This window comes from Palaemon carinicauda, chromosome 21 (assembly GCF_036898095.1).
Source record: "Palaemon carinicauda isolate YSFRI2023 chromosome 21, ASM3689809v2, whole genome shotgun sequence".
NCBI lineage: Eukaryota > Metazoa > Arthropoda > Malacostraca > Decapoda > Palaemonidae > Palaemon > Palaemon carinicauda.
The window spans coordinates 98,669,792-98,697,364 of record NC_090745.1 but is presented as its reverse complement, the minus strand read 5'-3'; the positions used below and the strand labels follow the sequence as shown (position 1 = coordinate 98,697,364).

The 27,573-nt window shown below is 39.0% G+C and overlaps 1 protein-coding gene across 3 annotated transcripts in view; it reads left to right on the top strand.

Annotated features, from left to right (window-relative positions):
* The window catches only part of LOC137615345 (inactive phospholipase C-like protein 1), a 1,261,629-nt gene that overhangs the window by 1,180,998 nt on the left and 53,058 nt on the right, over positions 1-27,573 (top strand). For all 3 annotated transcript variants that reach the window (XM_068345149.1, XM_068345147.1, XM_068345146.1), the window contains exons 13-15: positions 2,250-2,429; positions 3,539-3,717; positions 6,161-6,272. In XM_068345149.1, coding sequence (XP_068201250.1) covers positions 2,250-2,429; positions 3,539-3,717; positions 6,161-6,272 — 471 coding nt within the window. The remainder of the gene's footprint in view (positions 1-2,249; positions 2,430-3,538; positions 3,718-6,160; positions 6,273-27,573) is intronic.

Sequence of the window (27,573 nt, the reverse complement as noted above, 5' to 3'; positions counted from 1 at the left end):
CCAAACAGAACGTCAAATAAAGCTAAAACGAATTTGTGATAAGAGATATCCATTGTCCCGTCCTTATATCATTACGTATCTAAATGTTGTTACGCTAATTGCATTTACCGCTTTCGGGCGCTTGGAATTAGATTATACCTGTCTGGTCTTATATTTTTGTTCCGGTTTTGTTTTTCTGCCTTGTGAAGAAAAGTATTCTTTCTCTTTCTTGTTTTCCTGCTGTTTCAAGTTTTATGATTGATTGGAAATACAATTTCCTGAGGTCGGCAAATCTAACGTGATTTCAGAAAAGAATTAAAAATAATTTAATAGCAGTGGACTTTTATGGCACAACGTATCTAATATCTCAAAGATTTTACATGACACTGGAAACTAGATGGCGACGAATAATTTACGTGCATAGGGATGAAGGACTATGAGAAACTTTGTACGAATCTCTAAGGGACAGTATGCCATCCAAAATGTTCTTGAAACCAGAAGTACTTAATCTGAGGTTTTGCGACCTCCAGGAGATTTGCAAAATATTTCCGAGGTGTGCGGAAATTATACATGTTATTGATTAACTTCAGGATTAAGAGTGCTTACAATTTGACTCATTGATTGTATATTGCCGTAAGCTTTCATAGAGTAGATTAATATTATTAATAACCGTTTTGTATTCAGTGTCAGGTTAGATTTATGGTTAATGGTTCACCGCTGGAACTGTTCGAGTCGAATTTTGGTATAAAAAAAAGTTGAGAATCGCTTTTTCATAGGTTTCTAGTTTTCAACAAATGGAACGCAGCAAATGCAAAAAATTACGGTAAATTTGTTTTGTAGCAGATACACAAAATTACGATAAATTAGTAATGAAGCAAATATGGAAAATTACAGTAAATTGATTCAGCTTTTGGGTTCAGACTGGAACTTTTTTTTTTTCCTAGAAAAGGACTCTCAACAAAAAATTATTATAATTAGTCGTTAATATTCTTCAATTTTGGTAGAATTTAATACAAATCCAACATGTTTGCTTTTTATTAACCAATTAGTTATACCAAGATTACGTTTTGAGAATAGGAATTCCTCGAAGTTAAACAATGAAAATCTGGTTAAAAAGTAAAAAAAGTAGAAGGAAGCTCAATCATCGGAATGGATGTTTTCCAAGTCGGCAAGACTTCAATAGATACACGTATGACAAATTTATAAGAATCCGTTATAGCTTTAAATGTACGAATTAAAAACATTTCATAAATCGAAACCTCCTCCTTAACTCTTTTCTAGAAATAAGACATTATTTTTATATACATTTTTTTAAAAATATCTATGTGATATTTAACCAAGAGAGGGGTTAGTTCATCAAACTTTCAACTGTGCTCCACAAGGCACTAAGGGTGTTGGAAGACTCAGGCCTTCATGGCTGAGAACTAGGAAGTGTGAAGTATGAGATGATGAATTGAGAAGTATTGAAATAAAAGCTCAAGATAGAGATGACTGGTGAAATCTAACTGAGGCCCTTTGCGTCAATTGGCGTAGGAGATGATGATATTCGATATCAATGTCCCAAGAAATGTACATTGAATTAATAACGTATCTGAATTGATCAGACGAAGAAAATGGAGACCATAAGAAGAAAATTATGGCTATTGGGTTATTGGACAAAATTTAAGCGGCATTATTATTATTATTATTATTATTATTATTATTATTATTATTATTATTATTATTATTATTATTATTATGTGCTGTTTAAAGAAGCACGCTCTTTTGCATCAGTCCTGGTGCTATGTGGGCTCCTAACCTTTTCGATATTCCTTTTTAATGACTTAGGTATGGTCCCTAGTGCTCCTGTGATTATTGGCACCACTTCTACCAGCATGTTCCCTAGCCTTCTTAGTTCTATTCACAGGTCCTGGTACTTTTCTATTTTGCCCCCCCCCCCCCCTATTATCCACTCTTGAGTCCCAACGGTACTGCCAAACTGAGTGATACTTCTTTCGTTGGCTTGTCAACCAGAGTGATGTTTGGACGATGTGCTTGTATCACCCTGCCCGTCCTTATACTTTAGTCCCAGAGTAGTTTTGCCTGAGGTTGAGGTTGATGTTCGTACCATTTGTTGCTGTATTTCATATTTCCTACAGAGATTCCAGTGGAGAGCTTTAGCCACTGTATCATATCCTTTCTTATATTGATTCTGATCAAGCGCTGGACAATCACTTTATTATTATTATTATTATTAAAGTTTCATTGCCTTCTTTTATTTCCAATTTCAGAGAATAAAAACGAAATGTGTAGCCTGAGCGAGTCCTGCGCTGCGAAGCTGACCCACGCGTGTCCCGAGGACTTGGTCAACCATAACAAGAAGTTCCTGACAAGGGTTTACCCGAATTCTTCCAGAGTCGATTCTTCCAATTATAACCCGCAAGATTTCTGGAATTCGGGTTGCCAGATGGGTGAGAACTTGCTTTCTTTTCTCTTATTTTTTTATGGGTGCTACGTTTATACTGTCACTTCTGAGTCTTTAAAGTATACTTTCATATATGCATCATTACTCCCCTTTCTTCTATGTAAAGACCGATTGCAAGATTATTCCTGAAACTAGATATTCTCAACATGAACAGAGATTCTTTAGGTACTTGATATAAAGTGACTGAAGTTCAATTTTATCTTGTTGCACGTTGCTTAGGCCATTATTTGTTTAAGAGTATTATCAAAGATATATAAAATTTTAAGAAGGAACTCCAAATATATAATTCTTAAAGATTTCCTACCAATTGTAGACGGTATGAGACAAGTCTGTTTAGAGCAACTTCATTAAAAGTTGCCACAGTTTGTTTTTTTTTTATGTACTGCCTGAGTTGTCTGAAGCATTTCCATCTTGTTAGGGCAATAAAAACTTAAAAACTTTATTCACAATATTCATCCATACATAATTTTGTGCTTTGTGAGTACATGTATATTTCTCGTTTTGCATACATTGTTGATGGTTTTTATTTTATACCCATCATTGCTTTCTTGGCTTGTACGCTTGATTAGCTTGGAAATTTCATTTCCTATTCTCTCCCTTTCATTACTATTTTTCCTTGCAGAGCGCGCCATTTTAATTTTGTATATTTCATAACTTCGGAACATTGTTATCCTAGCATTGATATTTTTTATGAATGATGCATTTATATAGATTGTGTATCTTTACTGACTATATTTTATTGTTTATTTAAAAAGAAATACCTTCCACATCGAGTTTTTCCATACCTACCTGTAGTCTATTCCAGATATGATTCAACGTCCAGTCACATTTTTCTTTGTAGTATGACAGGAAACTAATATACTGTGTTTTATCATTCATTTGTTTAAGTCTTCCTTTTTATTGTATTCTACAGTCTCATCTTCATTACACTTTACTTATCTACTTTATCTATTTACCAGGGATTTTAAGCACCAATCTAGGGTAGCCAAGTTATTTGTATTTGAAATTATAGACCACGTTACATTTATTTCAATTCTATGTCCATCGCATCCTGCATTCGTTGCTTAATTGAACAACACTGATTTTCCCTTCCAGTGGCGTTAAACTTCCAGACTCCAGGCCAGATGATGGACGTGTACGAAGGCAAATTCAGAGCTAATGGCGGTTGTGGGTACCTCATCAAACCAGCCGTCATGAGGGAGCATATTTCAGTCTTCTCGGCCAACTCTAGAGAAACCATTCCAGGAGTCGCTCCTCAACTCCTCAAAATTAAAGTAAGTTACTCTCTCTCTCTCTCTCTCTCTCTCTCTCTCTCTCGTTGCTCCTCAACTCCTCAAAATTAAAGTAAGTTACTCTCTCTCTCTCTCTCTCTCTCTCTCTCTCTCTCTCTCTCTCAGCATATATTTATTGAATTCATCTCAAATATGTATTGGCGTCAATTTTCGTACCGATTGTGTAAAAGAGCATCGTCAATATTCCCTCATCAATGTATCATTCTGGAAATTTATCGTTCCTATCCTCGTTATCACTTCTGCTGTTTGCTGTTGATGCTATCCATCCATCACTTAAATGGACTGGGGTAAATCCCATCGCTCTAAGAAAAACTGCTTCCCAGCGCATGATGTTGAAAATCCCATTAAAATTCCTGATCGGGATTTTGCCAACAGAAGAGCCAGAAAACCTGACCACACATCCGGCATCTCTCATTTTTGAAAGCCGGAATGAAAAGTGAGAGAGATTAGGCTTCCAATTTCTCAAACAAATCCCACGGGAATGGGTTCCTAAAGATGCCTTAACCATGAGGCTCAGGGCGGTAATAAAAGTGTCTCTGTGTTGCTGATATACTATGCAAGGAGGGGAGAGGCAATGCCAGAGGAGAAATGGATCTGATGTTAATAAAAATATATATTTTATGCCTATATGTGATCAACATTTAATTAATGTTTTATTTAGTTTCATGTTTTGTTGCGGTTTATAAAAGTTAAGGTGCTTTAACATAATTTTGGATATACTGTGCATGCTTTATTTTTACTTTATATATGTATATATATATATATATATATATGTATATATATAAATATATATGCATATATATATATATATATATATGTGTGTATATATATATATATATATATGCATGTGTGTGCGCGCGCGCTCGTGCGTGAGTATGTCGTAGTAGAAAATTAAATTCCCTTTTCTAGCCCTTACCATTTATTTTCTTACTCTAGTATTTTCCTATTCATCAAAAGAAGAAAGAATCGGCCTATGATCATCACAGGCATTTTCCATCCTGTTGTGTAAATGTTATCAGTTATTCCTTACATACGCTTCAAGATCGTAAATGCAGAGAATATCCTAAGCGTAAACAGATGGTTTTGACAGTTGGTTGCCACTACCAGACGGTAAGGCGCGATATGAAATCAACAACATTGTTACAGAATATCATCAAAATTGGAGGGTTTCTTCACTTAAAATGATGAGGCTTTTGCAATTAGAAATTTCTTTACTTTTGATTGAATTGTAAAGGACGTAGTTATTTGGTTAAATTTAGTCTGGTATATATATATATATATATATACATGTATATATATGTATATATATATGTATATATAATATATATATATATGTGTGTGTGTGTGTGCGCGCGCTTGTGTATATATATATATATATATATACATATATATATATATATATATCGTAGACCTATTGATCGCTGGAAACTTGCTGATGTCTAAAGTTATGTATTAATTCCTCTACAGTTCTTTAAATGTTATGTTATAGCAGAACATAAAAGTACGCTCTTATATTATTTAGGGTATATATGAAATATCTTGCCCAAACTGTCATATCTCCTTTTATAAAAGTAGGGTATTCAGTAGATGAGGGGTTTGACTACATACTCTCCTTGGTGAGAGTCAGTCAATCAATTAAGGCCGGTTAGTGTATTATATACTTTCTTGATGCCCCATGTGTATAGGCTACAACTAATGATAAATTTAATATCCCTTATTTTATTGTTCTTGCAATACCAGTCACTCTTTGTTGCCCATATTTCAGCTAGTTGTTGATTGGGAACATTGGAACTAAATAAATGCTGTATAGTATAAATATTAAGGAAATAAAATGTGAAATAAGACGGGTGGATGTAGAAAATGAACGTATAAGAGTTGAACATTTTGCTGCAGTGTCTGGTTAATTTATTATTGTTAAGGGAAAAAGTAAAGTGACAACAAGCTTCATGTTTTTGCTTTTTTATTATTTACCATATAGTTCATTAATTTCCTTATTTCCTCTCATAGCTGGGCTATTTATCCATATGGAGCTCTTAGCCTTATAGCATCCAGCTTTTCCAACTAGGGTTGTAGCACTTTACTGTCTTTGGGGTTGTATCTTCGTAATAATAATAATAATGAAAGACAGTGTTAATCATTATTATGGTTTTTGTTGGTTTTATTTTTATTATAATTATCACTGTTATTATTAGGAGCCAAGCAGCAACTATAGGTGAAAAGCAGGATGTATCTTCGTAATAATGATATTAATGAAAGACAGTGTTAATCATTATTATGGTTTTTGTTGGTTTTATTTTTATTATAATTATCACTGTTATTATTAAAAGCCAAGCAGCAACTATAGGTGATAAGCAGGATGCTACAAACCTTGTAGTAAAAGATAGAAACAAAATATCTGTTTACTAAAGTCTCAATAACTTTGCAGGTGATAAGTGGGCAGTGTCTTCCAAAGCCCAGGGGATCCACAGCGACGAAAGCCGGCTTCATAGATCCCTACGTTGTCATCCAAGTGTTTGGCATTCCAGCTGATTGTACCGGTAAGAGCGTTTTAAATAGTTTCTTTACTCTTGTATTCTTTTAAGTCGTCAAGAATAACAGTTTAGGGCTAATATTTATAACATTAAAAATATGTTCGTAAAGCTAGTGACTTTTCACAGGGAGCTATTTTGTCTTGCCCTCAACTTTTGGTAAAAAAAAAAAAATCTTGTCAGCATTTCAAATTTATTTTTCTTGCTCAACAACCGTTCCTGGTACACTACACTTCTACTGTGAAGACCAAGTAGAAAGTTGAATATATCTCAACTAGTAGTGACAAAGAAGTTTTACGTCCACTCCAACCAGCACAGGAGGCTTTTTCCATAAGTTACAATTCCCAACATTCAGCAATACTCGACTATTCTCCTTTGCTAAATATTCGATTCATATACCTTTAACTTTCTGGTAGACCAGACCTATTGATTTGATTATTAAACTAATGGTGAGTTCCTTCAAAACCTCTTATTAACCCACATTACTTTTATATTACTAATTCTTGGTATGCACTATTTATTTCGTTTTATCTGCCCCTTTATCTAATTAAAATTTATTCTTTAGAAACTTAAACTCTTAAAAAAGAAAAATCTATCCCCAGACATATATGATTACTGCATTAAACCTCATTATTATATTAAGAGAGGGTAGGTGGAATTTTGGAGTCTTTGGTAATGGTGTGGACCCGATTATATTACAGTTACAGTATCTGCATGCAAATGTTCTTGCACTGCCTCCTTCAATTCGGCATAAATCAAATCTGCATTGATTTTGCCACCAAAGTTAGCTTATGTTTGACAAACCTAGAATAGATTACTTTTCATTTATAGAATATATTAAGAATTTATTCTATGAAGTTTGGACACCTCATCCTTCTTGCAACAATTTCCTTAATATCATCAACACTTTTTCCTTAGTTTCTGCGTTAGGCCTATATATTTTTTTCTTCGATGCAAGAGAAAATGTTTGTCAATTTTATTTCTAAATTTGTCTTCACGATGGTCTTCCGGTATTTTCTAATCACGCCCACACCACTTAACACATCTCTTTAATTTTATTAAATTCTCATTCCACTTTACCTTTAATTCCCATGGCCTTCTGCCGTAACTAATTACCTTCCACATTCGTGCGATAACTCACGTGTTAGAGGTATCACCAAGTGTTTGAGGATTGTATGGGAAGAAAAGTCACCAAGTGTTTGAGGAAATTGTATGGGAAGAAAAGTCACCAAGTGTTTAAGGAAATTGTATGGGAAGAAAAGTCACCAAGTGTTTGAGGAAATTGTTTGGGAAGAAAAGTCACCAAGTGTTTGAGGAAATTATATGGGAAGAAAAGTACAAGTGCAGATTTGTTTTAAGAGTACATGAAAATAAAACAGCTCTTGTAATGATATTTCTATTACTAAATTAAGACATGGCAAGTTTTGACATTGTCTTATTTCTAAATTTCTGCAAGGAAAGTGAAATGGCAGTTAAATGACGCAACATTTGATAATGCTTTATGAGTATAAACATCGTAATAGATTGAACGTTCATATAGATGAACATATCAGGACAATAATTGAAAATGTTGCAGGAAATATATTTTGCTCAGGTTATTAAGCTTTCTTCATAGTGAACATAATGCATAATGTGATTTCTTAACGTACTCTTAGCTTGCTAATAAATCTTTAGTGCTTAATGTTTGAGGAAGTACTTGAAAGTCTTTTAAAATGTATATTTTACTGAATCATTTCTCTGATGAATGATATAACGCCCATTTATTTATTCAATCGAACTTTTCCTCCTTACCTGGTAAAAAACGTGATTCTCAGATCTCAGTTTACAATTTCATATTGTATGGTAAGTTGGTAGCCAGGTAGCCTATTACCAAAGACTATATACTGAAGGAAGATATGAAGACTGAGCCTAATAACATTCAAATGAGTGTGCTATGAAAAGATGCCAGATACTTCCATCCGAAACGAATGGCTCCATAGGTAGTAGGTTGGCCAGGGCCCCAGCCACCCGTTGAAATACTACCACTAGAGAGTTATAGCGTCTTTTGACTGGCCAGACATTACTACATTGGATCCTTCCTTCTGGTTACGGTTTATTTTCCCATTGCCTACACATACACTGAAGAGTCTGGCATATTCTTCACATATTCTCCTCTGTCCTCATACACCTGACAACACTGAGATTACTAAACAATTCTTCTTCATCCAGGGGGTTAACTGCTGCACTGTAATGGTTCAGTAGCCACTTTCCCCTTTCTAAAGGTAGTAGAAACTCTTTAGCTATGGTAAGCAGCTCTTCTAGGAGAAGGACACTCCAAAATCAAACCATTGTTCTCTAGTTTTGGGTAGTGCCAGAGTCTCTGTGCTATGGTCTTCCACTGTCTTGGATTAGAGTTCTCTGGCTTGAGGGTACACTATTATATATTATTTCTCCTCCTCTTGTTTTGTTAAAGTTTATATAGTTTATACAGGAGATATCTATTTTAATGTTACCCTTCTTAAAATATTTTACTTTTCTTTGTTTCCTTTCCTCACTGGGCTATTTTCCCTGTTAGAGCCCCTGGGCTTATAGCATCTTGCTTTTCCAACTAGGGTTGTAGCTTAGGAAGTAATAATAATAATAATAATAATAATAATAATAATAATAATAATAATAATAATAATAATAATAATAATAATAATAATCTATGAAGTGAACGGTTAAATATTTAGAGCTGTAATCCTTACGGGAATATAGGATGGAGTTCGATTGTAAATTTACGACATATTTCATAATTTGCATTACTACGTCAGTATATTTTCTTCTTATATTTATGACGTTCTTAAATTTTAGATAACTAAATTGTAATTTTACAAATAGGTACATTTATAGATTAAGAATACATATCCTTATGTTTCTCAGTATGTTTTTTTCAGAAACTTAATAGCTATGTCTCTTATAATTTAGTTGATTTTCTTTCAATTTCAAGTATTGTATATTACAATCCTTTTTATAGATATCCTATACAATATCACGTTCGAATAAAGTAAAACATACTGTATATCTGATGATTTGTTAAACTTAGTCATGTGTGATGTGTAGACATACATTTGATTACAGTTTGTAGGTCATTGTAGAATGATATTAGGTGTATATAAAACACAATGGTTTTTTTTTATTGAAACGAACGGAAATGCATGATGCACTCGTGTATACTCTTTAGTAATATAAACTAATAAATATATAGATATACAAACAAAAGGAATAAAATAACTCACTAAATTGAATCACACATAAAAATAATCAAAATGGGATATAAATAGAAAAAAGGTAGCATACAAGCCAACCAACAATGAAAGATAAATCACATCAAAGGAACTTTGATAAATTATGCATAAGAAAAAATAACAGTAAATATTGCACATATAAACATTGTAAAAGAAAATAACATGCAAGCAAGCTAAAATTGCGTCATGAATTACATACAAATAAACTCTAATATAATTATAAATATGAGAAAACAATATTAAAAAAGGATTTCTTCATGAATTGAATACATGGTGCAAACGCAAGACAAAGCAAGTATGCAAACATAGAAAGCACAAACAGTAAACACACATTCAATGTTCATGAAAATACAAATACAAGCAAATACAGTTTACAAATACTGTAAAATGTTAGTCTTTATTTAGGAAATAGAAAAAGAAATAAGAAGACAAGGAACACTAACAAAATAATATGTTGAAGCAGTATACTCCTGTAATGCTACTCGGGTGTGCAAACATGCTGAAATATTCATACGCTTATAAGTTAAATCAAAGTTAAATATAATACATACCACTAAACATGATCCTAACGCCAAATATGTCAGCTCCTGAGAAATACATTATTTCAATAGCTTTATGATCAAATATAAAAGTTTGAGAAAAGTGTATTGCGGATGCCTAGCCTTAATCTTATATCTAATATCAGTGGGACTTACTCATTAGTAGCACATATTTCATGTATTATACTGTTAGTACTCACCGTTCTTTGTCCTTAGGGAACCTGTGAAAAACCTAATGAGGATCGGTTTATTTTCGTTTTTTGAGTAACACTGTGTGACTTATTCACTGCTGGTGCTATGATTTCGTTGTGTCAGCTGTCAAATTCTAAATATAAACAAACAGACGACAAACGATATACCCACAACGCCATCTGAATACTGAGCGGTCAAACTATTGTATTAACTTTGGAGTTGCCAACTAGTGTATTAACATTCGTATTTTGAGCCTTCCTAGCTTCCTTGAGTATATAGCCTTTGACTCTTACCAATTTACCATGGCATGTAGTTCCGTCTCCCTTTCTATTTAGGTAAGCTGAATAGTTATTAATTTGTGGTTTAAAATGTCTACCAACGGATTTTATGGTCTTATCACAGTGTTACACTTGAACGCTGTTACTCCTGATCGTTGGTTAAGAACGACGCCAAATCAATTTAGTTGTTTAACTTTTTTTTTTTTTTGACTGCTAAGGCAATAGCTAATTGGGTAACTTCGAAAAGAGATTACAAGTTAACAGTTAGTATCAGGTTTCAGTAAATACTGATCATTGAATTTTGCTTGGCATCAAGACAGCATATTTACCGACTTTACATTGTTTTTTTTTTTTTTTCCACGAATTTTACTTTAATTCATGTCGGAATTGTTTTAGGGATAGAAGACCCCTTTTAAGAGCAAAAGTAATGGAGAATTATGGGAACCACTAATTACTGGAATCCCCTTGAAAATTACCGAAATTCCTTACAATATCACTGCAAACCCTTATAAATTGATAAATGATGTGTTTATTAATTTACATTATTTTTTAGTAAATTAAATAAGATATATATTTTCAAGCATTTTTCTATATACCCTTTACACAATGTACAAAAGGGTACAGAACCCAACAAACCCACCTAACCTAACCTAGTAGTTCCCAGGTTGCAACCCCTAGCCAGGACCCCCTTCCCAGGTCACAACCCGTAGCCAATTTTCTACTTGCAAATATATAAAAAAATATAAATGCTAAAAACATAATAATAACGTATTTTAATAAAATCACATATTTATCGATTGCTAAGGGTTTGCAGTGATATTGTATGGGATTTCGGTAATTTTCAAGGGGATTCCAGTATTTTCCCTGTTTATTCCAGTAAATCCGGTGGATTCCAGTAATTCGAGGTAGCAGGGAATTGTTGTAGATTTGTGTGTGTGTGTGTGTGTGTGTATGCTGTACACAAAGCGAGTAAAACAAAGAGGGTACTTAGCTGTTATTGCCCCACACCACTAATTTCCGATATAACCCCTATACTATTTTTGAGGTTAGGTTTGAATTTTATCCACCTTCAGATTAAATAATTAAAACCTGAAAAATAGTATTTGGGTTATATCGGAAATTAGTGGTGGGGTAATAACAGCAAATTACCAAACTAGGAAAGCTGTTTTAACCTAATCACACCCTTCTAGCCTAGGGGCCAGGTCCTTACTTTCATGGGCTATAGGGTGCCCCTTGTGGACCATCCCTTCTCCCTCCTATCTTCAAATCACCACAATTCTGCTAAACTTTTGACAAGGATAAAGGATGAACAAAAAACAAGTGCAATAAAACCAAAAAAAATTTTAACCAATTTTGGATGGAATGGACAGCATCAGAAATAGAAATGTGGGTAAATAATTACTATAACACAATATTCAAAATTATAAAATTAAGTGGTGTATCTATAGGTACTCTGAACTTTTCTGATGCAAGTAATTGTGGGAAATCATTGTTTTTGAAATTTTATAAATTTAGAATTCTCAAAGTTATGACTGAAAACCACAAACTCAAGAACACTACCTAATCTAAGGCTCCCTACCTAACTCAACCAAGGAACCTTATCTTTAGCTTACCCTAAGATTAAGGGTAATATTACAATGGAAACCCACCCAACGCTTTTGTTGTCATTTATATTTTTGTCTGGTAAAACCCTTGGAAAAAAACAATTCTTATCAATACATCAACACAAAAACGGAATAAGAGAGAAAAAAATTAATTAACTTACGGTAAATGAAGGTTTTTTTTCCCCAAGTTTTTTGTTGATCTTTATAATGACACAGAGATTAGCTCCAGTTACTTTGTACGTTCCTTCCTATTTTATTAAACTCTTGGCTTTTCTCTCCCGTTTTGCTTGATCAGTAATATGAATTGGCCAATCAGAATCTAGGTACATTATAAACACACCATTTGATTGGTCCTTGATGGAAAATGTTATTTATGCATCTCCACGATTCCCCTGTCATTTTCAAATCACAAAGTGTGGCTTGCCTTGGCTTCAAGTGACCCTTTGTACAATTGGTGAATTTACCCCTCACGAAGCTATTAGACTATTTTTAAAGAATAACAAAGAAACGTTAAAATTTTTATGTAATCACAGTGTGCTTCCTTTAGAAATAATTTGCCCTAAGTGTTATGAAGCGTGTTTGTTGCTGCCTGACCATCATTATTAGCAGTGTCACAGTAAAGTTAAAAACCCTCAAAAGTAAAAAATATATCCAGTTCACATACTCTGTAAGTGATCATAAGAATAATTTTTTGGATAACTGTCCTTTCGTTAGTCCTTTTCGTGAACCTGTGGTTACAGAAAAGTTTTACTCACTTAAATGTTATCGGGAACCTAAATTTGGGTTCTGAAGCCAGTGTTAATTGGAGGAGCTATAGTTCCAAGGTAACTAAACATTTTGCTGATAACCAGCCACCAATTGGAGGGCCAGACATTTTTATTGAAACAGATGAGTCGAAGTATAGCAAGTCTAAATATGGTCAGGTTAGAGAAATTCCTGGTGTGTGGATTTTTTGGTGGAATAGTGTCTCTCAAAGAGATTTATTATAGTGCCACTGATTGAAAGTCCACATGGAAACACTGCAACATTAATACCTCTTATTCAAAAGTATTTACGGCCTGGTAGCATTATAGTCGGTAACGAGGTGGCCGCAAATAAGAAAAATAGTGAATTTGGGTACAGTACTGGCTCTTGATGATAAACCATAGTTTAGACTTTGTGGAAAATCTTGAAATCCTTACCCAAAACAATGAACGGTTATAGAGGGACATTAATTAAGTCGTATGTTAAAGTCTGGTGTTCGGAGAGAGTACTATAAGCAGTATATCTCTCACTATATATTTATAAAATCTGTGCCTGATTACAAAGAGCTGCTGCACTGGTTCTTTCTTGCTGCTGCAAAATTGTATCCACCATTTGGGCATGCAACCAACATAGGATAGAGTGGCAATAACACGGAGCCAGGACAGAGTGGCCATACCCAACAACTAGGACCTAGTGACCTTATCGAACAAGCAGAACCCAATGGGGCGTCACTAACCGTCGAGTCAGTTTTTACTCCTGATTTTGGGTACTCTGACTCTGACTCCGACTATTAAGATAAGTTAATAGGATACGTTCCTGATTATACACGATATCTTAGGATAGTCATTCCGGGGGTTAGAACCCCGTGATACCTGACAGTAATTCTCTTGTAATATCACTCGCAGAATTATTATACAGTAGGAAGCTGCCGGAAGGACCCTCCATCAGGATGACATGGCTATCTCACCCAAAAATAGAACTTTATTACATCAAAATCCATTTTAAGGCTCAGTGTAAACTAAGGATATGGAAAAAATGCTCGCCCACTCGCCAAACGTGCGTAACGCAATATGCACCGCTTGCCAGAACACAGGAGCAGTGATGTAATGTGTAATTGTGAGCAAAGCCAGTCATGGAGGAGCAAAGATCAGTATGTGAATAATTTGTGTTAATTCATTAACCAACATACTCTTAGTGCAAGACTCAGAGTAAACTAAGGATACTGCAAAATTCTCGCCCACTTGGTGAACGCGCGTTGCGTAATATGTACCAAGTGCGAGAACATGGGAGCAGTGATGTACAGTAATGTTTAATTGCGAATGAAGCGAGCCATGGTGGAGCAAAGATCAGTATGTGAATAATTAATGTTACTAGTTTATTAACCAACATACTCGTAGATACAAGTATATAGAGAAGAATGGGCCCAAGAGAGCTTTCATAAGAGATGTCAATCATATTTTTGCAGGAAAATATATTTTTCCAGTTTTCGTGTTGTTTTGTCTGTTTCTGCTGTAATTCTCTTCTGTAATTCGTTACTTTCCATTATCCCACCTGGCGTTCTCCAAATTATTGTCGGGTGGTGGTACTCGGAAAACGCTATTTTTGCGGAAGGTAATAACATCAGAACACAATAAAACAATAAGAAAGCTAATGGAATAAACAGGTTTTTTCATGCAAACCTGGCTGGGTGGGACTCTGTCGTAATATTACTCACCCCAAATTTTTTTACGTACTGTATTATGGTTAGACCCTTCACTTAATCTTAAATAGAATTGGAAGATACGGATTTAGAAAGTTTGGAAAAGATGGCTTGTGATTCGTCTGTGTGAAGAACAGGAATATGCTGTGATTTAGATTGTGCAGGGTAGAGAAGACTGGATTTGTTGTAAAAATGACAAAGAAGCTCTTTCTTTGGATATTTAATGAAAATAAAACAAAATAAATACATCTGGACATATTCCTATTGATTACCGGATTGCGTCACCCAATTTTTCACTTATCATTATTATTACTAGCTAAGCTATAATCCTAGTCAAAAAAGCAGGATGTTATAAGCCCAAGGGCTCCAACAGGAAAGTAGCGTAGGGAGGATAGGAAACAAAATTACAGTAACTGCAAGACATTCAATACACTATAATGGAGTGTCCTAGTTATTGGGGTCTACAAAATTTTCATTGTGGGTCACATTACAGTGGTTATACACAAGAGACTTGCAAGAGTTGTACAAAGATCACTTATCACTAAGCACAATCCTCCTATCTTTAATACATTTCTAGATTATACCCTCTAATGTTGCAGTGTCATTTTTGCGAGCCAATGGTTCGATAAAAGGGCCAAGAGAATAGGTTTTCAAACCCCTAACAATACCTGCACTCCTGAACACCCATATGTCACTAAGAGCCCTTCCAGTGTCATTTTAACTTGTTCCAAAGGAAGATTTATCAATCACCTCGGCCAATAAGGGGTTTTTGATTCTCAAAACTAATGGAATAAACAGGTTTTTTCATGCAAACCTGGCTGGGTGGGACTCTGTCGTAATATTACTCACCCCAAATTTTTTTACGTACTGTATTATTGTTAGACCCTTCACTTAATCTTAAATAGAATTGGAAGATACGGATTTAGAAAGTTTGGAAAAGATGGCTTGTGATTCGTCTGTGTGAAGAACAGGAATATGCTGTGATTTAGATTGTGCAGGGTAGAGAAGACTGGATTTGTTGTAAAAATGACAAAGAAGCTCTTTCTTTGGATATTTAATGAAAATAAAACAAAATAAATACATCTGGACATATTCCTATTGATTACCGGATTGCGTCACCCAATTTTTCACTTATCATTATTATTACTAGCTAAGCTATAATCCTAGTCAAAAAAGCAGGATGTTATAAGCCCAAGGGCTCCAACAGGAAAGTAGCGTAGGGAGGATAGGAAACAAAATTACAGTAACTGCAAGACATTCAATACACTATAATGGAGTGTCCTAGTTATTGGGGTCTACAAAATTTTCATTGTGGGTCACATTACAGTGGTTATACACAAGAGACTTGCAAGAGTTGTACAAAGATCACTTATCACTAAGCACAATCCTCCTATCTTTAATACATTTCTAGATTATACCCTCTAATGTTGCAGTGTCATTTTTGCGAGCCAATGGTTCGATAAAAGGGCCAAGAGAATAGGTTTTCAAACCCCTAACAATACCTGCACTCCTGAACACCCATATGTCACTAAGAGCCCTTCCAGTGTCATTTTAACTTGTTCCAAAGGAAGATTTATCAATCACCTCAGCCAATAAGGGGTTTTTGATTCTCAAAACTAATGGAATAAACAGGTTTTTTCATGCAAACCTGGCTGGGTGGGACTCTGTCGTAATATTACTCACCCCAAATTTTTTTACGTACTGTATTATTGTTAGACCCTTCACTTAATCTTAAATAGAATTGGAAGATACGGATTTAGAAAGTTTGGAAAAGATGGCTTGTGATTCGTCTGTGTGAAGAACAGGAATATGCTGTGATTTAGATTGTGCAGGGTAGAGAAGACTGGATTTGTTGTAAAAATGACAAAGAAGCTCTTTCTTTGGATATTTAATGAAAATAAAACAAAATAAATACATCTGGACATATTCCTATTGATTACCGGATTGCGTCACCCAATTTTTCACTTATCATTATTATTACTAGCTAAGCTATAATCCTAGTCAAAAAAGCAGGATGTTATAAGCCCAAGGGCTCCAACAGGAAAGTAGCGTAGGGAGGATAGGAAACAAAATTACAGTAACTGCAAGACATTCAATACACTATAATGGAGTGTCCTAGCTATTGGGGTCTACAAAATTTTCATTGTGGGTCACATTACAGTGGTTATACACAAGAGACTTGCAAGAGTTGTACAAAGATCACTTATCACTAAGCACAATCCTCCTATCTTTAATACATTTCTAGATTATACCCTCTAATGTTGCAGTGTCATTTTTGCGAGCCAATGGTTCGATAAAAGGGCCAAGAGAATAGGTTTTCAAACCCCTAACAATACCTGCACTCCTGAACACCCATATGTCACTAAGAGCCCTTCCAGTGTCATTTTAACTTGTTCCAAAGGAAGATTTATCAATCACCTCAGCCAATAAGGGGTTTTTGATTCTCAAAATTGTTGTCTGTAACTTCTGAACAAAAGATCCTTCAATTCAAAGGAGATATTCACAGCTCCTTGATATCTAAAAGATGGTCCCAACACTTATTCAAACAGTGATTTACAAACAAAATAATTTCCAATGGAAAAGATGGGACCCATGAAGGAAAGTTCCTTTACTCTCTTTAACAATGTGATAAATTACACCACTATTTTCTGAGTTTTATGGTACAGAGGAATTTGAATGCTTCTCATGTCTTCACAAAAAAGTAAGGTAGTCACTCTCAGGACAATTAACACTTATTGAAAGTGCTGAATGTTCATGAAGAGACCTGTATGTGCTCTGATGTTCTGTGATAATCTCTTTGAAAATGTTTGATTCATATAAAATAACTAAACATTCATATACAACATGTCTGCACGCCAAAAGCCACAACACTCAACTAAGCTGGTTTTCTAGGACAAGTGAATTCCAAAATGGCAATTAATTGGATAGTCTTGAAATGGAAGAACTAACAGTTTCAGCTTTATTATGGTACCTAAAATTCAGCACAAAATGATAGTGTGATAGTGATGGAGAATCCATGAGTAGGCATGTGGGAAATTGCAGAAGTCCAAGACAGATTTTTGGCTTTGGGGTCTCCCCCAATCCGAAGAAGTTTAGACGGATTCTTTGGCTTTTGGGTCGGCCCCCAAACTGATGAAATCTTCTGGATGTTGCTTCTTACCCTCCAGTGCTCAAACTGCTGGGCCTTCTTTGGTTTCCTCTGTAGCTGAGTACTCCGGGGGAAAAATGAAGAAGGAAGGTATCTCCGATCTACCCTTGAGGCAAGCTTCAGGTGAGGCAGTTTTATCACCTTTCCCCATTGAAAATGAAGGAAAGTGACTCCAATCTGCCCTTGAGGCAAGCTTCAGGTGAGGCAGTTTTATCATATTTACCCCAGTGAAGATGATATTCCCCCTTCCTTCCCCTTAAAGTGAGCCCACTGCTGTAGTAGGCAACGACATCTCCAGGAACCTTGCCCAAAGGACCCAAATTTAGGTTCCCGATAACATTTAAGTGAGTAAAACTTTTCTGTAACCACAGGTTCACAAAAAGGACTTAACTTCCAGTTCAAAATGACACTTATCCAAAAAAGTATTCTTGTAATTACTCACAGAGAATGTACACTGGATATGTTTTTTTACTTTTCAGTTTTTTAACTTTACTGTTACACTGCCGTGATTACGTAAAAATTCTAACGTGGTTCAGGCCCCTATCCTGTCACCCAAGATCCATGTAAATGGAAACAGTACCATCCAGGCCACAGAGGTTTCAAACGCTCTTGCTGTCATCCTTGTTTTGTCAAACTACCAACCAGGTTCTGTCTTAGGTCCTGAGAGGAGGCTTACAAATTAACAAGCTCTACCACCAGAACCTGTCGAGAATTCCCCTTTCCCAAGGGAAGTGGAGTCCTAGGCTACCACCGATCCTTTGCCATCTGACTCTGAACCTTCACCAGCAGAGACAGAGAACCCTGAGATGGAGTCAACAGTTGTTATGGTCTCCTCTATCATCCGAGAGTTCAGAGACCAGGGAGAGATAACTACATCACCAGTCAAGTGCAGTATGATTTCCATTAATTGGCGATTCAGTACTTTTCATGATTTAAGACTCACTTTTAGACTGATTTGGTGGGTGCTCTGTCAGGAGGCTCTAGATAGCGTTGATGGCCAGATCTCGGGGTCAGGAAGTCGTTACTGTATGCTTGAGTTGTTTGAGCAGGACCTTGCCTCCCTAGCTCTCAGCAAAGATGGTTCTATGTTTTAGAGGATGCCAACCTCTCTCCACTTCCGATTGACGCTGCCATTACGACTTTTACTCCACTAACTTCGGTCTAGAGACTTGGTATTGGGAGAACTGTGTTCTCAGCATCCTAGTCTGCCACGATAAAAGCCATCTCCAAGGCAGTTTCCAGGCGTCTGCCTTGTTAGGCCACTGGTCGGGAGCTGTTGCATACTCCTCTACTTCTCAGGACTTGGCAAACCATTAAAATAGGAAGTTTGCTTTCCCCTTTTTAGCCCACCAATCAGTAGATCAGTGAGCTAACTTGATACACAAAGAAAAAAGGAAAGTGGTAGTCTCTAAGTTTGAGTGGCAGATCGGTTAGCGAGAGACGGTAACGCTAAGGCTCCTTTTATGGTTAGATGTAAAACTATAAAATAATAAAAACATTCTTATAATCAAGTTGCATTCAATGCATTTGAACACTCCTTTAACATAGGTACATACTCTTCCTGATTATAGGTGCAAGAGTACTGTACTGTATATCATATTAAAGTACAGTATGGCCAACCATTATGCTGTAACCTAACTAAATCCTACAATTTGTAATACTGCTCAAGCATCAAACCAGAATATCTTGCCCATATACTATACTGTAAAAGTAAATTTCCTAACTTAAAATATTGACTACAGATAAGTACTTAGTCAGTAGAGATCAAACTTTATGCAATACTTGTGGATCTATTCAACATTTGATTACATAGTGGATGATGTATTTTTGGAGTTAGAGAAGTGCAACTTGTCTCTGTTTTGTTCTTGTACATGTAAAAACCCTTGTCCTTCACATTGGAGGGATAACAGCCATTTAAAACTTTCTAATGATGAGTAAACAACCAATTGGTAGTTACTTGTCAGCAGCAGGGAATCACCCCATCCCCAGAGATCGACCCACTCCAATACCGACTAGGTGCAATGACGAGGAGTTGTCAGAAGACATGGACAGTTTGTCGGTGCACTTCTTCTTCCAGCTGGCCCTAAGATTCCAGACACCGAAGAATGGGAGTTAGAATCCATCTTTCTATAAGTGTTGGCTTTCATGAGGAAAGTCAACGGCCTTGATGAGGCTCCTTTTTCTCCTCTAAAAGGGAGTAAGTCAGCCACTGATAGGCTCTGTCAGACCCCAAGGGCAAACAGGCCTCGGCTTGAACTACCACGGTCCTTATCTATGAAGGTTGGATAAGGTTGACTTCCAAGGGTCAGCCAGAAATGACTCGCGTAGGGTGGGGAGGTATTCAAAGATCATTCCTACCCCCTTTGTAAGACAAAGGGAGTACTGTATTACAGGATTCAAGATGCAAATCTTTCCTCCTCAATTTTAGATCATATGGTATCTGCCTTAGTTCAAAGCTCTGCAATAAACCGTTTGGCCTCTTAGCCAGTTCTCTTCTCAGCAATGCTCTGAATATAAAGAGGGAAAGTATCCCCATCGTAGGATTGCCTTATTAGATTTCAAAAGGTAGCCATCCGTTTTTAAGACAAAACTCTCAGCATCCTCATCAGTGGCTGTTAAGGTGTCCAGTGAGAGTACTAATCGTGGACCATGCCCCTAGATAAAATATTTGGTCAGCGCCGTAAGAATTAAGGAGATTAAGAACATGATCTTTGCATAGATCAGAGAGGTCATTGATCGCATAGTCAATCCGTCGCCTTTCTCCCAAAGGGGGACACGAACAAGTGTTTTTATATAACATCAGAGCCATAAGTACATCTATGGCATTTATCAAGACTCACTCTCTGTTGCAGGTACTGCAAAGAGGCATTTGGAAGCACCAGTCAACCTTCACAGCCAATACTTGCAGGACTTGACCCACAGATCACAAGATACATTCTCATTAGGACCTGATGTAGTTGCACAGTAACTGATATAGCCACCTTAGGTCCTCTCGCAGGACCATTAGCAGCTGATCAAGGGCAGGTTACAAATCAGTCTGGGGTGAATGTAAAAATGAGTGACCTTTTCTTTTCTTCAGCGTCCCCTTACTTAGGGTACAGCATTTGACACTGTCAGCTGGATTTGATCTATCTACAGGTAAGCTCCCTGTAACATGTATCTGTTCTGTACTGTGCTAGTTTGCAGAGGTGTCATTCCCACACTCCTTGTGAGGAGGAGAGAAGAGCGTCTAAGCAAATCCACTGCATTATATATGTTGAATTTGCAAACCTTATGCTTGAATTTAGAGATCCCAAGGAAAGTTTCGGGCCAGATGGTAAGGGGGACTTCACCCACCTAAGGATGAGTCTCCTATGTAAAGGACGAGAGTTTGGATATGTACAGAAACAAAAGACAAATTTTGAAGTAATTTGTAATTTTCCTAACTATACAAACCTCAGTCCTTTACTCATACTGAGTTGCCAACACCTACCCCCGTAAGTTCCATCTGTAAGGAAAGTAGTTTGTCAGTGAGGAAGCGGGAAAAGGGAGTAGTGCTTCCTCGCTGCTTACAGGTAACTAACTACCAGTGGGTTGTTTATACCTTCTTAAAAAAAATTTAACATCTGTATAATCCTGCTTCGCTGTTATCTCTTCTATGTAAATGACTCAGTTTTGTATAGTTACGAGAAATACAATTTTCAATATTAAACTTAGCCGGTGATCATATAAGCTGTCAGCTCTGCTGCCCGACAGAAAAACCTAAGGACAAAATACGCCAGCGATCGCTATACAGGTAGGGGGTGTACATCAACAGCGCCATCTGTCGAGCAGGTACTCAAGTACTCCATGTAAACACAGAACCAATTTTCTCTCTGTCGTGCCACCGGCAAGACCTACTAAATACGCTGTTGCTTACTGGATTGGTTTTCACAGATTTTGGTGAAGTACACATTTCTAGTTATTAGCTTTCGCTTTCCAGAGGTTATCTTCAATACTTCCTTGCATTCTTTGATTGAATTTTGGATTATTTGTTGACGACTTGGATAGATTTTGAATTCCCCTTTGACTAATTCAAGATGGCTGACCCTTCTCAAGTCCCTAAATACAGAAAGTGTAGTGCTAGGGACTGTTCAAGGCGTCTTCCGAAGGCCTCTATCGATCCCCACACCATTTGTTCCAATTGTCGGGGTAAAACCTGTCAATTGGAAGATCGATGTGAGGAATGCGTTGGGCTTTCGGAATTCGATTTTCTCGAATTCCTGAAATATTCACGTAGGCTAGAGAGAGATAGAGTCAGGAGAAGTTCATCTCGCTCCGTTGATTTTTCCTCTCCCCATGCCCCACAACCTATTCCTTCCCCTGTAGTGGTTGCTCCTGATCCCCCTTCTAGCACTCAACAACCTTCGATGGCAGATATGATGCGTGCCATCCAGGCTCTGGGTGAGAGAGTCGAGTCATTGGCGAGTGACCGTAACCAACTCATGGCAGACGTCAAGGAGTTGAAGGGTAAGAGTGCAGTGGGTAGTGACAAAGTGAGTGGTAGTGTTGTGGAAAGTGTTAGTGTTGCGCTTGAGGGTGCGTCTGTTCGTGCCTGTCGTCCTCCCAGTCCGGGACCTCTTGCAAGCTCCCAAGCCCAGGGGAGAAGCAATGTGGTACGACCAAAGGGTTCGACAGGCTTTAATCAGCGGACAGACGTTCCCTCCGTGGTTTCGGACGTATCTTGCCAAGATCGCCCCACCCACAAGAAGACGAGAGAGCCCATTTATTCCTCGTCTGCGGAAGATGTTTCTCGGAAGAAACAATGGACCAAGGTCTCACGACCTCTCAAACGCAAGGTCCCTTCCGCGCAAGTCCAACGGCCCAGTTGTAGCCACTGGGTCAGTTCGGACTCGCTGCAGTCTTCCGATGACTGCACACCTCCTAAGAGAGGCAAAGCGGTACCGCAACAGACAGTAACACCGTCTGTTGCAGCACCTGCTACTGTAGACCCTAAGTGGTCTTTGCTGCAGACCATGCAGACACAGTTAACATCTTTAATGCAGGACTTTCGTGCGGAGAAGGTTGACGCTGCACCCGTTAGCCTACAACCAACCACGGTTGTGCGTCCAGTTGACGCTGAGGCTACCTTCTCCCGCACTCCAGCTGTGAGAGTCCCGCCACCCATGCGCAGTATACCCTGCCAGCCGCATGTTGACGTTCAGCGACGCACGGAACCCTCCGTTGACGTTCGCGAGTTACAACAACAACCTAAGTTGTTTTGTTTTGACGCGGTGCGTCAACCTCCGCAACCCACTGTGGTTACTACTACTCGCCCACAGCAGACTAGACAGTCAGGAGTAGACGCTTTGCGCCCCCGCGCAGCTATGGTTGTTGCCAGCTCACAGACTGGCCAACAGTTCCATGACGTTGCGTCCAGTGCAGTCACGCATGCACCCGTGCTGCCGGACTCAGCTGACCAGCCAATTCCTACTCCTTTGCCGCTTCCTCCTCAGCATTCAGACGATGGACTCTCTGATGATGACGACGCTGCACACCTTGACGACCCGCACACGGACATCGACGAACCCAAGACCACGCCTCCCTCCTTGGACTTTAGGAAAGTTCTTGCACTGTTCAAGGATATGTATCCTGATCAGTTTGTGTCTGCAGCCCCACGCTCTCCTCCATCTGAGTTCGCTTTAGGCACGCAGTCATCCGCGCCTGCCTTTACGAAGCTCGTCCTCGCCCGCTCGTCCAAGAGAGCTTTAAGAGTGTTGGGAGATTGGATGCAGTCCAAAAAGCACCTTGGGAAGACAGCATTCTTGTTTCCCCCTGTGAAACTCGCTTCCAGATCGAGCGTCTGGTATGCCACGGGAGAAGTTCTCGGCTTGGGAGTTCCTGCCTCTGCCCAGGGCGACTTCTCAAGTCTAGTAGACTCTCCCCGCAGGCTGGCCATGAGACGCTCCAATATTTGTTGGACTCCTTCAGATTTAGACCATCTGATGAAAGGAGTGTTCAGAGCCTTCGAAGTGTTTAACTTTTTGGATTGGTGTTTGGGAGCGTTGAGCAGGAAGACCTCCCCTTCTGACAAGGAAACTTCCATGCTCATTATGTCCTGCATGGACAAGGCCATACGGGACGGTTCCAGTGAGCTTGCGGCTTCGTTCGTTTCCGGGGTCCTCAAGAAACGGGAAAACCTTTGCTCCTTCTTGTCAGCTGGAGTAACACAATGTCAGAAATCGGAGCTTATGTTTGCTCCTCTCTCGAAGTGCCTTTTCCCAGAGGAGTTGATCAAGGAGATTGCTGCCTCCTTGATTCAAAAAGACACGCATGACCTGGTTGCGTCATCTGCACGCAAAGCCACCCCTTTGCCTACCGTGTCTAGACCCAGGATGGATACTCCAGCGTCAAGATTTATTCCGCCCTTTCGTGGCAGAGCCTCCAGCAGAGGAGGTGCTCGTGCCGAAGGGAAACGTGGGAGTAAGAAGAAAGGTACCAAGTCCTTTAGAGGCAGAGTCTGACTGCCACCTTCTTCAGACAGCAGTGGGAGCCAGACTCAAGAAATACTGGCAGTCCTGGGAGAACAGGGGCGCAGATGCACAATCTGTGAAGTTGCTCAGAGAAGGGTACAAGATCCCATTCTTGCGCAAGCCCCCTCTAGCAACGACTCCCATCGACCTCTCTCCCAGGTACAGAGAGGAGGACAAGAGACTAGCTTTGAAGCAAGAGGTGTCTCTCTTACTAGAAAAGGGAGCGGTAGTCAAAGTCCGGGACCATCAATCCCCGGGCTTCTACAACCGTCTCTTCTTAGTGGTGAAGAAGACAGGAGGGTGGAGACCTGTGCTAGACGTCAGTGCTCTGAATGTCTTTGTCACAAAGCAGACGTTCGCCATGGAGACGACAAAGTCTGTTCTAGCAGCGGTCAGGAAGGAAGACTGGATGGTCTCTTTAGACCTCAAGGACGCTTACTTTCACGTCCCCATCCACCCAGATTCCCAACCTTTTCTAAGGTTCGTTTACGGGAAGGTTGTCTACCAATTTCAAGCCCTGTGCTTTGGCCTAAGCACGGCGCCTCTTGTCTTTACGAAACTGATGAGGAATATTGCCAAATTCCTGCATTTAGCAGACATCAGAGCCTCCCTCTATTTGGACGACTGGCTTCTAAGAGCTTCGTCCAGTCGTCGCTGTCTGGAGAATCTAAAGTGGACTCTAGATCTGACCAAGGAATTGGGTCTCCTGGTCAATATGGAAAAGTCCCAACTGGTCCCATCCCAAACTATAGTGTACCTAGGGATGGAGATTCACAGTCAAGCTTTTCGGGCTTTTCCGTCGGCCCCCAGAATAAGTCAAGCCCAAGGATGCATCCAGAACATGCTAAAGAAGGACCGATGTTCAGTCAGACAGTGGATGAGTCTGATAGGGACGCTTTCATCACTGGACCAGTTCATTGCGTTAGGGAGACTGCACCTCCGTCCCCTTCAATTTCACCTAGCTGTTCACTGGAGAAAGGACAAGACGCTAGAAGCGGTCTCGATCCCTATTTCCGAGAAGATGAAGTCATCACTGACTTGGTGGAAGGACAACATCAACCTCAGAGAGGGTCTGCCCCTGGCTGTTCAGACCCCCAACCACGTTCTCTTCTCGGACGCATCGGACACGGGCTGGGGTGCGACATTAGACGGTCGGGAATGCTCGGGCACTTGGAACTCGGAGCAAAGAACGTTACATATCAACTGCAAGGAGCTACTGGCAGTTCATCTGGCCTTGAAAAGCTTCAAGTCCCTCCTTCTAGGCAAGGTGGTGGAGGTGAACTCCGACAACACCACGGCCTTGGCGTACATCTCCAAGCAAGGAGGGACCCATTCTATGACGTTGTACGAGATCGCAAGGGACCTCCTCACCTGGTCAAGAGATCTAAACCTGTCTCTAGTAACGAGGTTCATTCAAGGCAACATGAATGTCATGGCGGACCGCCTCAGTCGGAAGGGTCAAATCATCCCAACAGAATGGACCCTTCACAAGAATGTATGCAAGAGACTATGGGCCACATGGGGCCAACCTTCCATAGATCTCTTTGCAACCTCGATGACCAAGAGGCTCCCAAATTATTGCTCGCCAATCCCGGACCCAGCAGCAGTTCATATAGATGCTTTTCTACTGGATTGGTCCCATCTAGACCTTTATGCATTCCCCCCGTTCAAGATTGTCAACAAGGTACTGCAGAAGTTCGCCTCTCACGAAGGGACAAGGTTGACGTTGGTTGCTCCCCTCTGGCCCGCGAGAGAATGGTTCACCGAGGTACTGCAATGGCTGGTGGACGTTCCCAGAACTCTTCCTCTAAGAGTGGACCTTCTACGTCAGCCACACGTAAAGAAGGTACACCCAAGCCTCCACGCTCTTCGTCTGACTGCCTTCAGACTATCGAAAGACTCTCGAGAGCTAGAGGCTTTTCGAAGGAGGCAGCCAGGGCGATTGCTAGAGCAAGGAGGACATCCACTCTTAGAGTCTACCAGTCGAAGTGGGAAGTCTTCCGAAGCTGGTGCAAGTCGGTATCAGTATCCTCAACCAGTACCTCTGTAACTCAAATAGCTGACTTCCTTTTATTCCTGAGGAAGGAAAGATCTCTTTCAGCTCCCACGATCAAGGGTTACAGAAGCATGTTGGCAGCAGTCTTCTGTCACAGAGGCTTAGATCTTTCCAACAACAAAGATCTACAGGACCTCCTTAAGTCTTTTGAGACCTCGAAGGAGCGTCGTTTGGCCACACGAGGTTGGAATTTAGACGTGGTACTAAGATTCCTTATGTCAGAAAGGTTCGAGCCACTACAATCAGCCTCCTTTAAAGATCTCACTTTAAAGACTCTTTTCCTCGTCTGCTTAGCAACAGCTAAAAGAGTCAGTGAGATACACGCCTTCAGCAGGAACATCGGATTTTCATCTGAAACGGCTACATGTTCTTTACAGCTTGGTTTTCTAGCCAAAAACGAACTACCTTCTCGTCCTTGGCCGAAATCGTTCGATATTCCAAGCCTTTCTAATTTGGTTGGAAATGAACTAGAAAGAGTCTTATGCCCTGTTAGAGCTCTTAAGTTCTATTTAAGACGAACTAAACCTTTACGAGGACATTCAGAAGCTTTATGGTGTGCTATTAAGAAACCTTCTTTACCTATGTCGAAGAATGCAGTTTCCTATTATATCAGACTGTTGATACGAGAAGCTCATTCCCATCTGAATGAGGAAGACCATGCTTTGCTGAAGGTAAGGACACATGAAGTTAGAGCTGTCGCAACTTCAGTGGCCTTCAAACAAAACAGATCTCTGCAGAGTATAATGGACGCAACCTATTGGAGAAGCAAGTCAGTGTTCGTGTCTTTTTATCTTAAAGATGTCCAGTCTCTTTACGAGAACTGCTACACCCTGGGACCATTCGTAGCAGCGAGTGCAGTAGTGGGTAAGGGCTCAACCACTACATTCCCCTAATTCCATAACCTTTTTAATCTTTCTCTTGAAATGTTTTTTATTGTTGTTTTTGGGTTGTTCGGAAGGCTAAGAAGCCTTTCGCATCCTGGTTGATTTGGCGGGTGGTCAAATTCTTTTCTTGAGAAGCGCCTAGATTAGAGGTTTTGATGAGGTCCTTTAGTATGGGTTGCAACCCTTGATACTTCAGCTCCTAGGAGTCGCTCAGCATCCTATGAGGATCGCGAGGCTCAGTAAGGAAGACGTACTTAAAAAGGCAGAGTAATTGTTCAAGTCGACTTTCTTACCAGGTACTTATTTATTTTATGTTTGTTATTTTGAATAACTGCTAAAATGAAATACAAAATACTTAGCTCATAATAATGTAAACATGTAATGCTGGTCTCTACCCACCCCCCTGGGT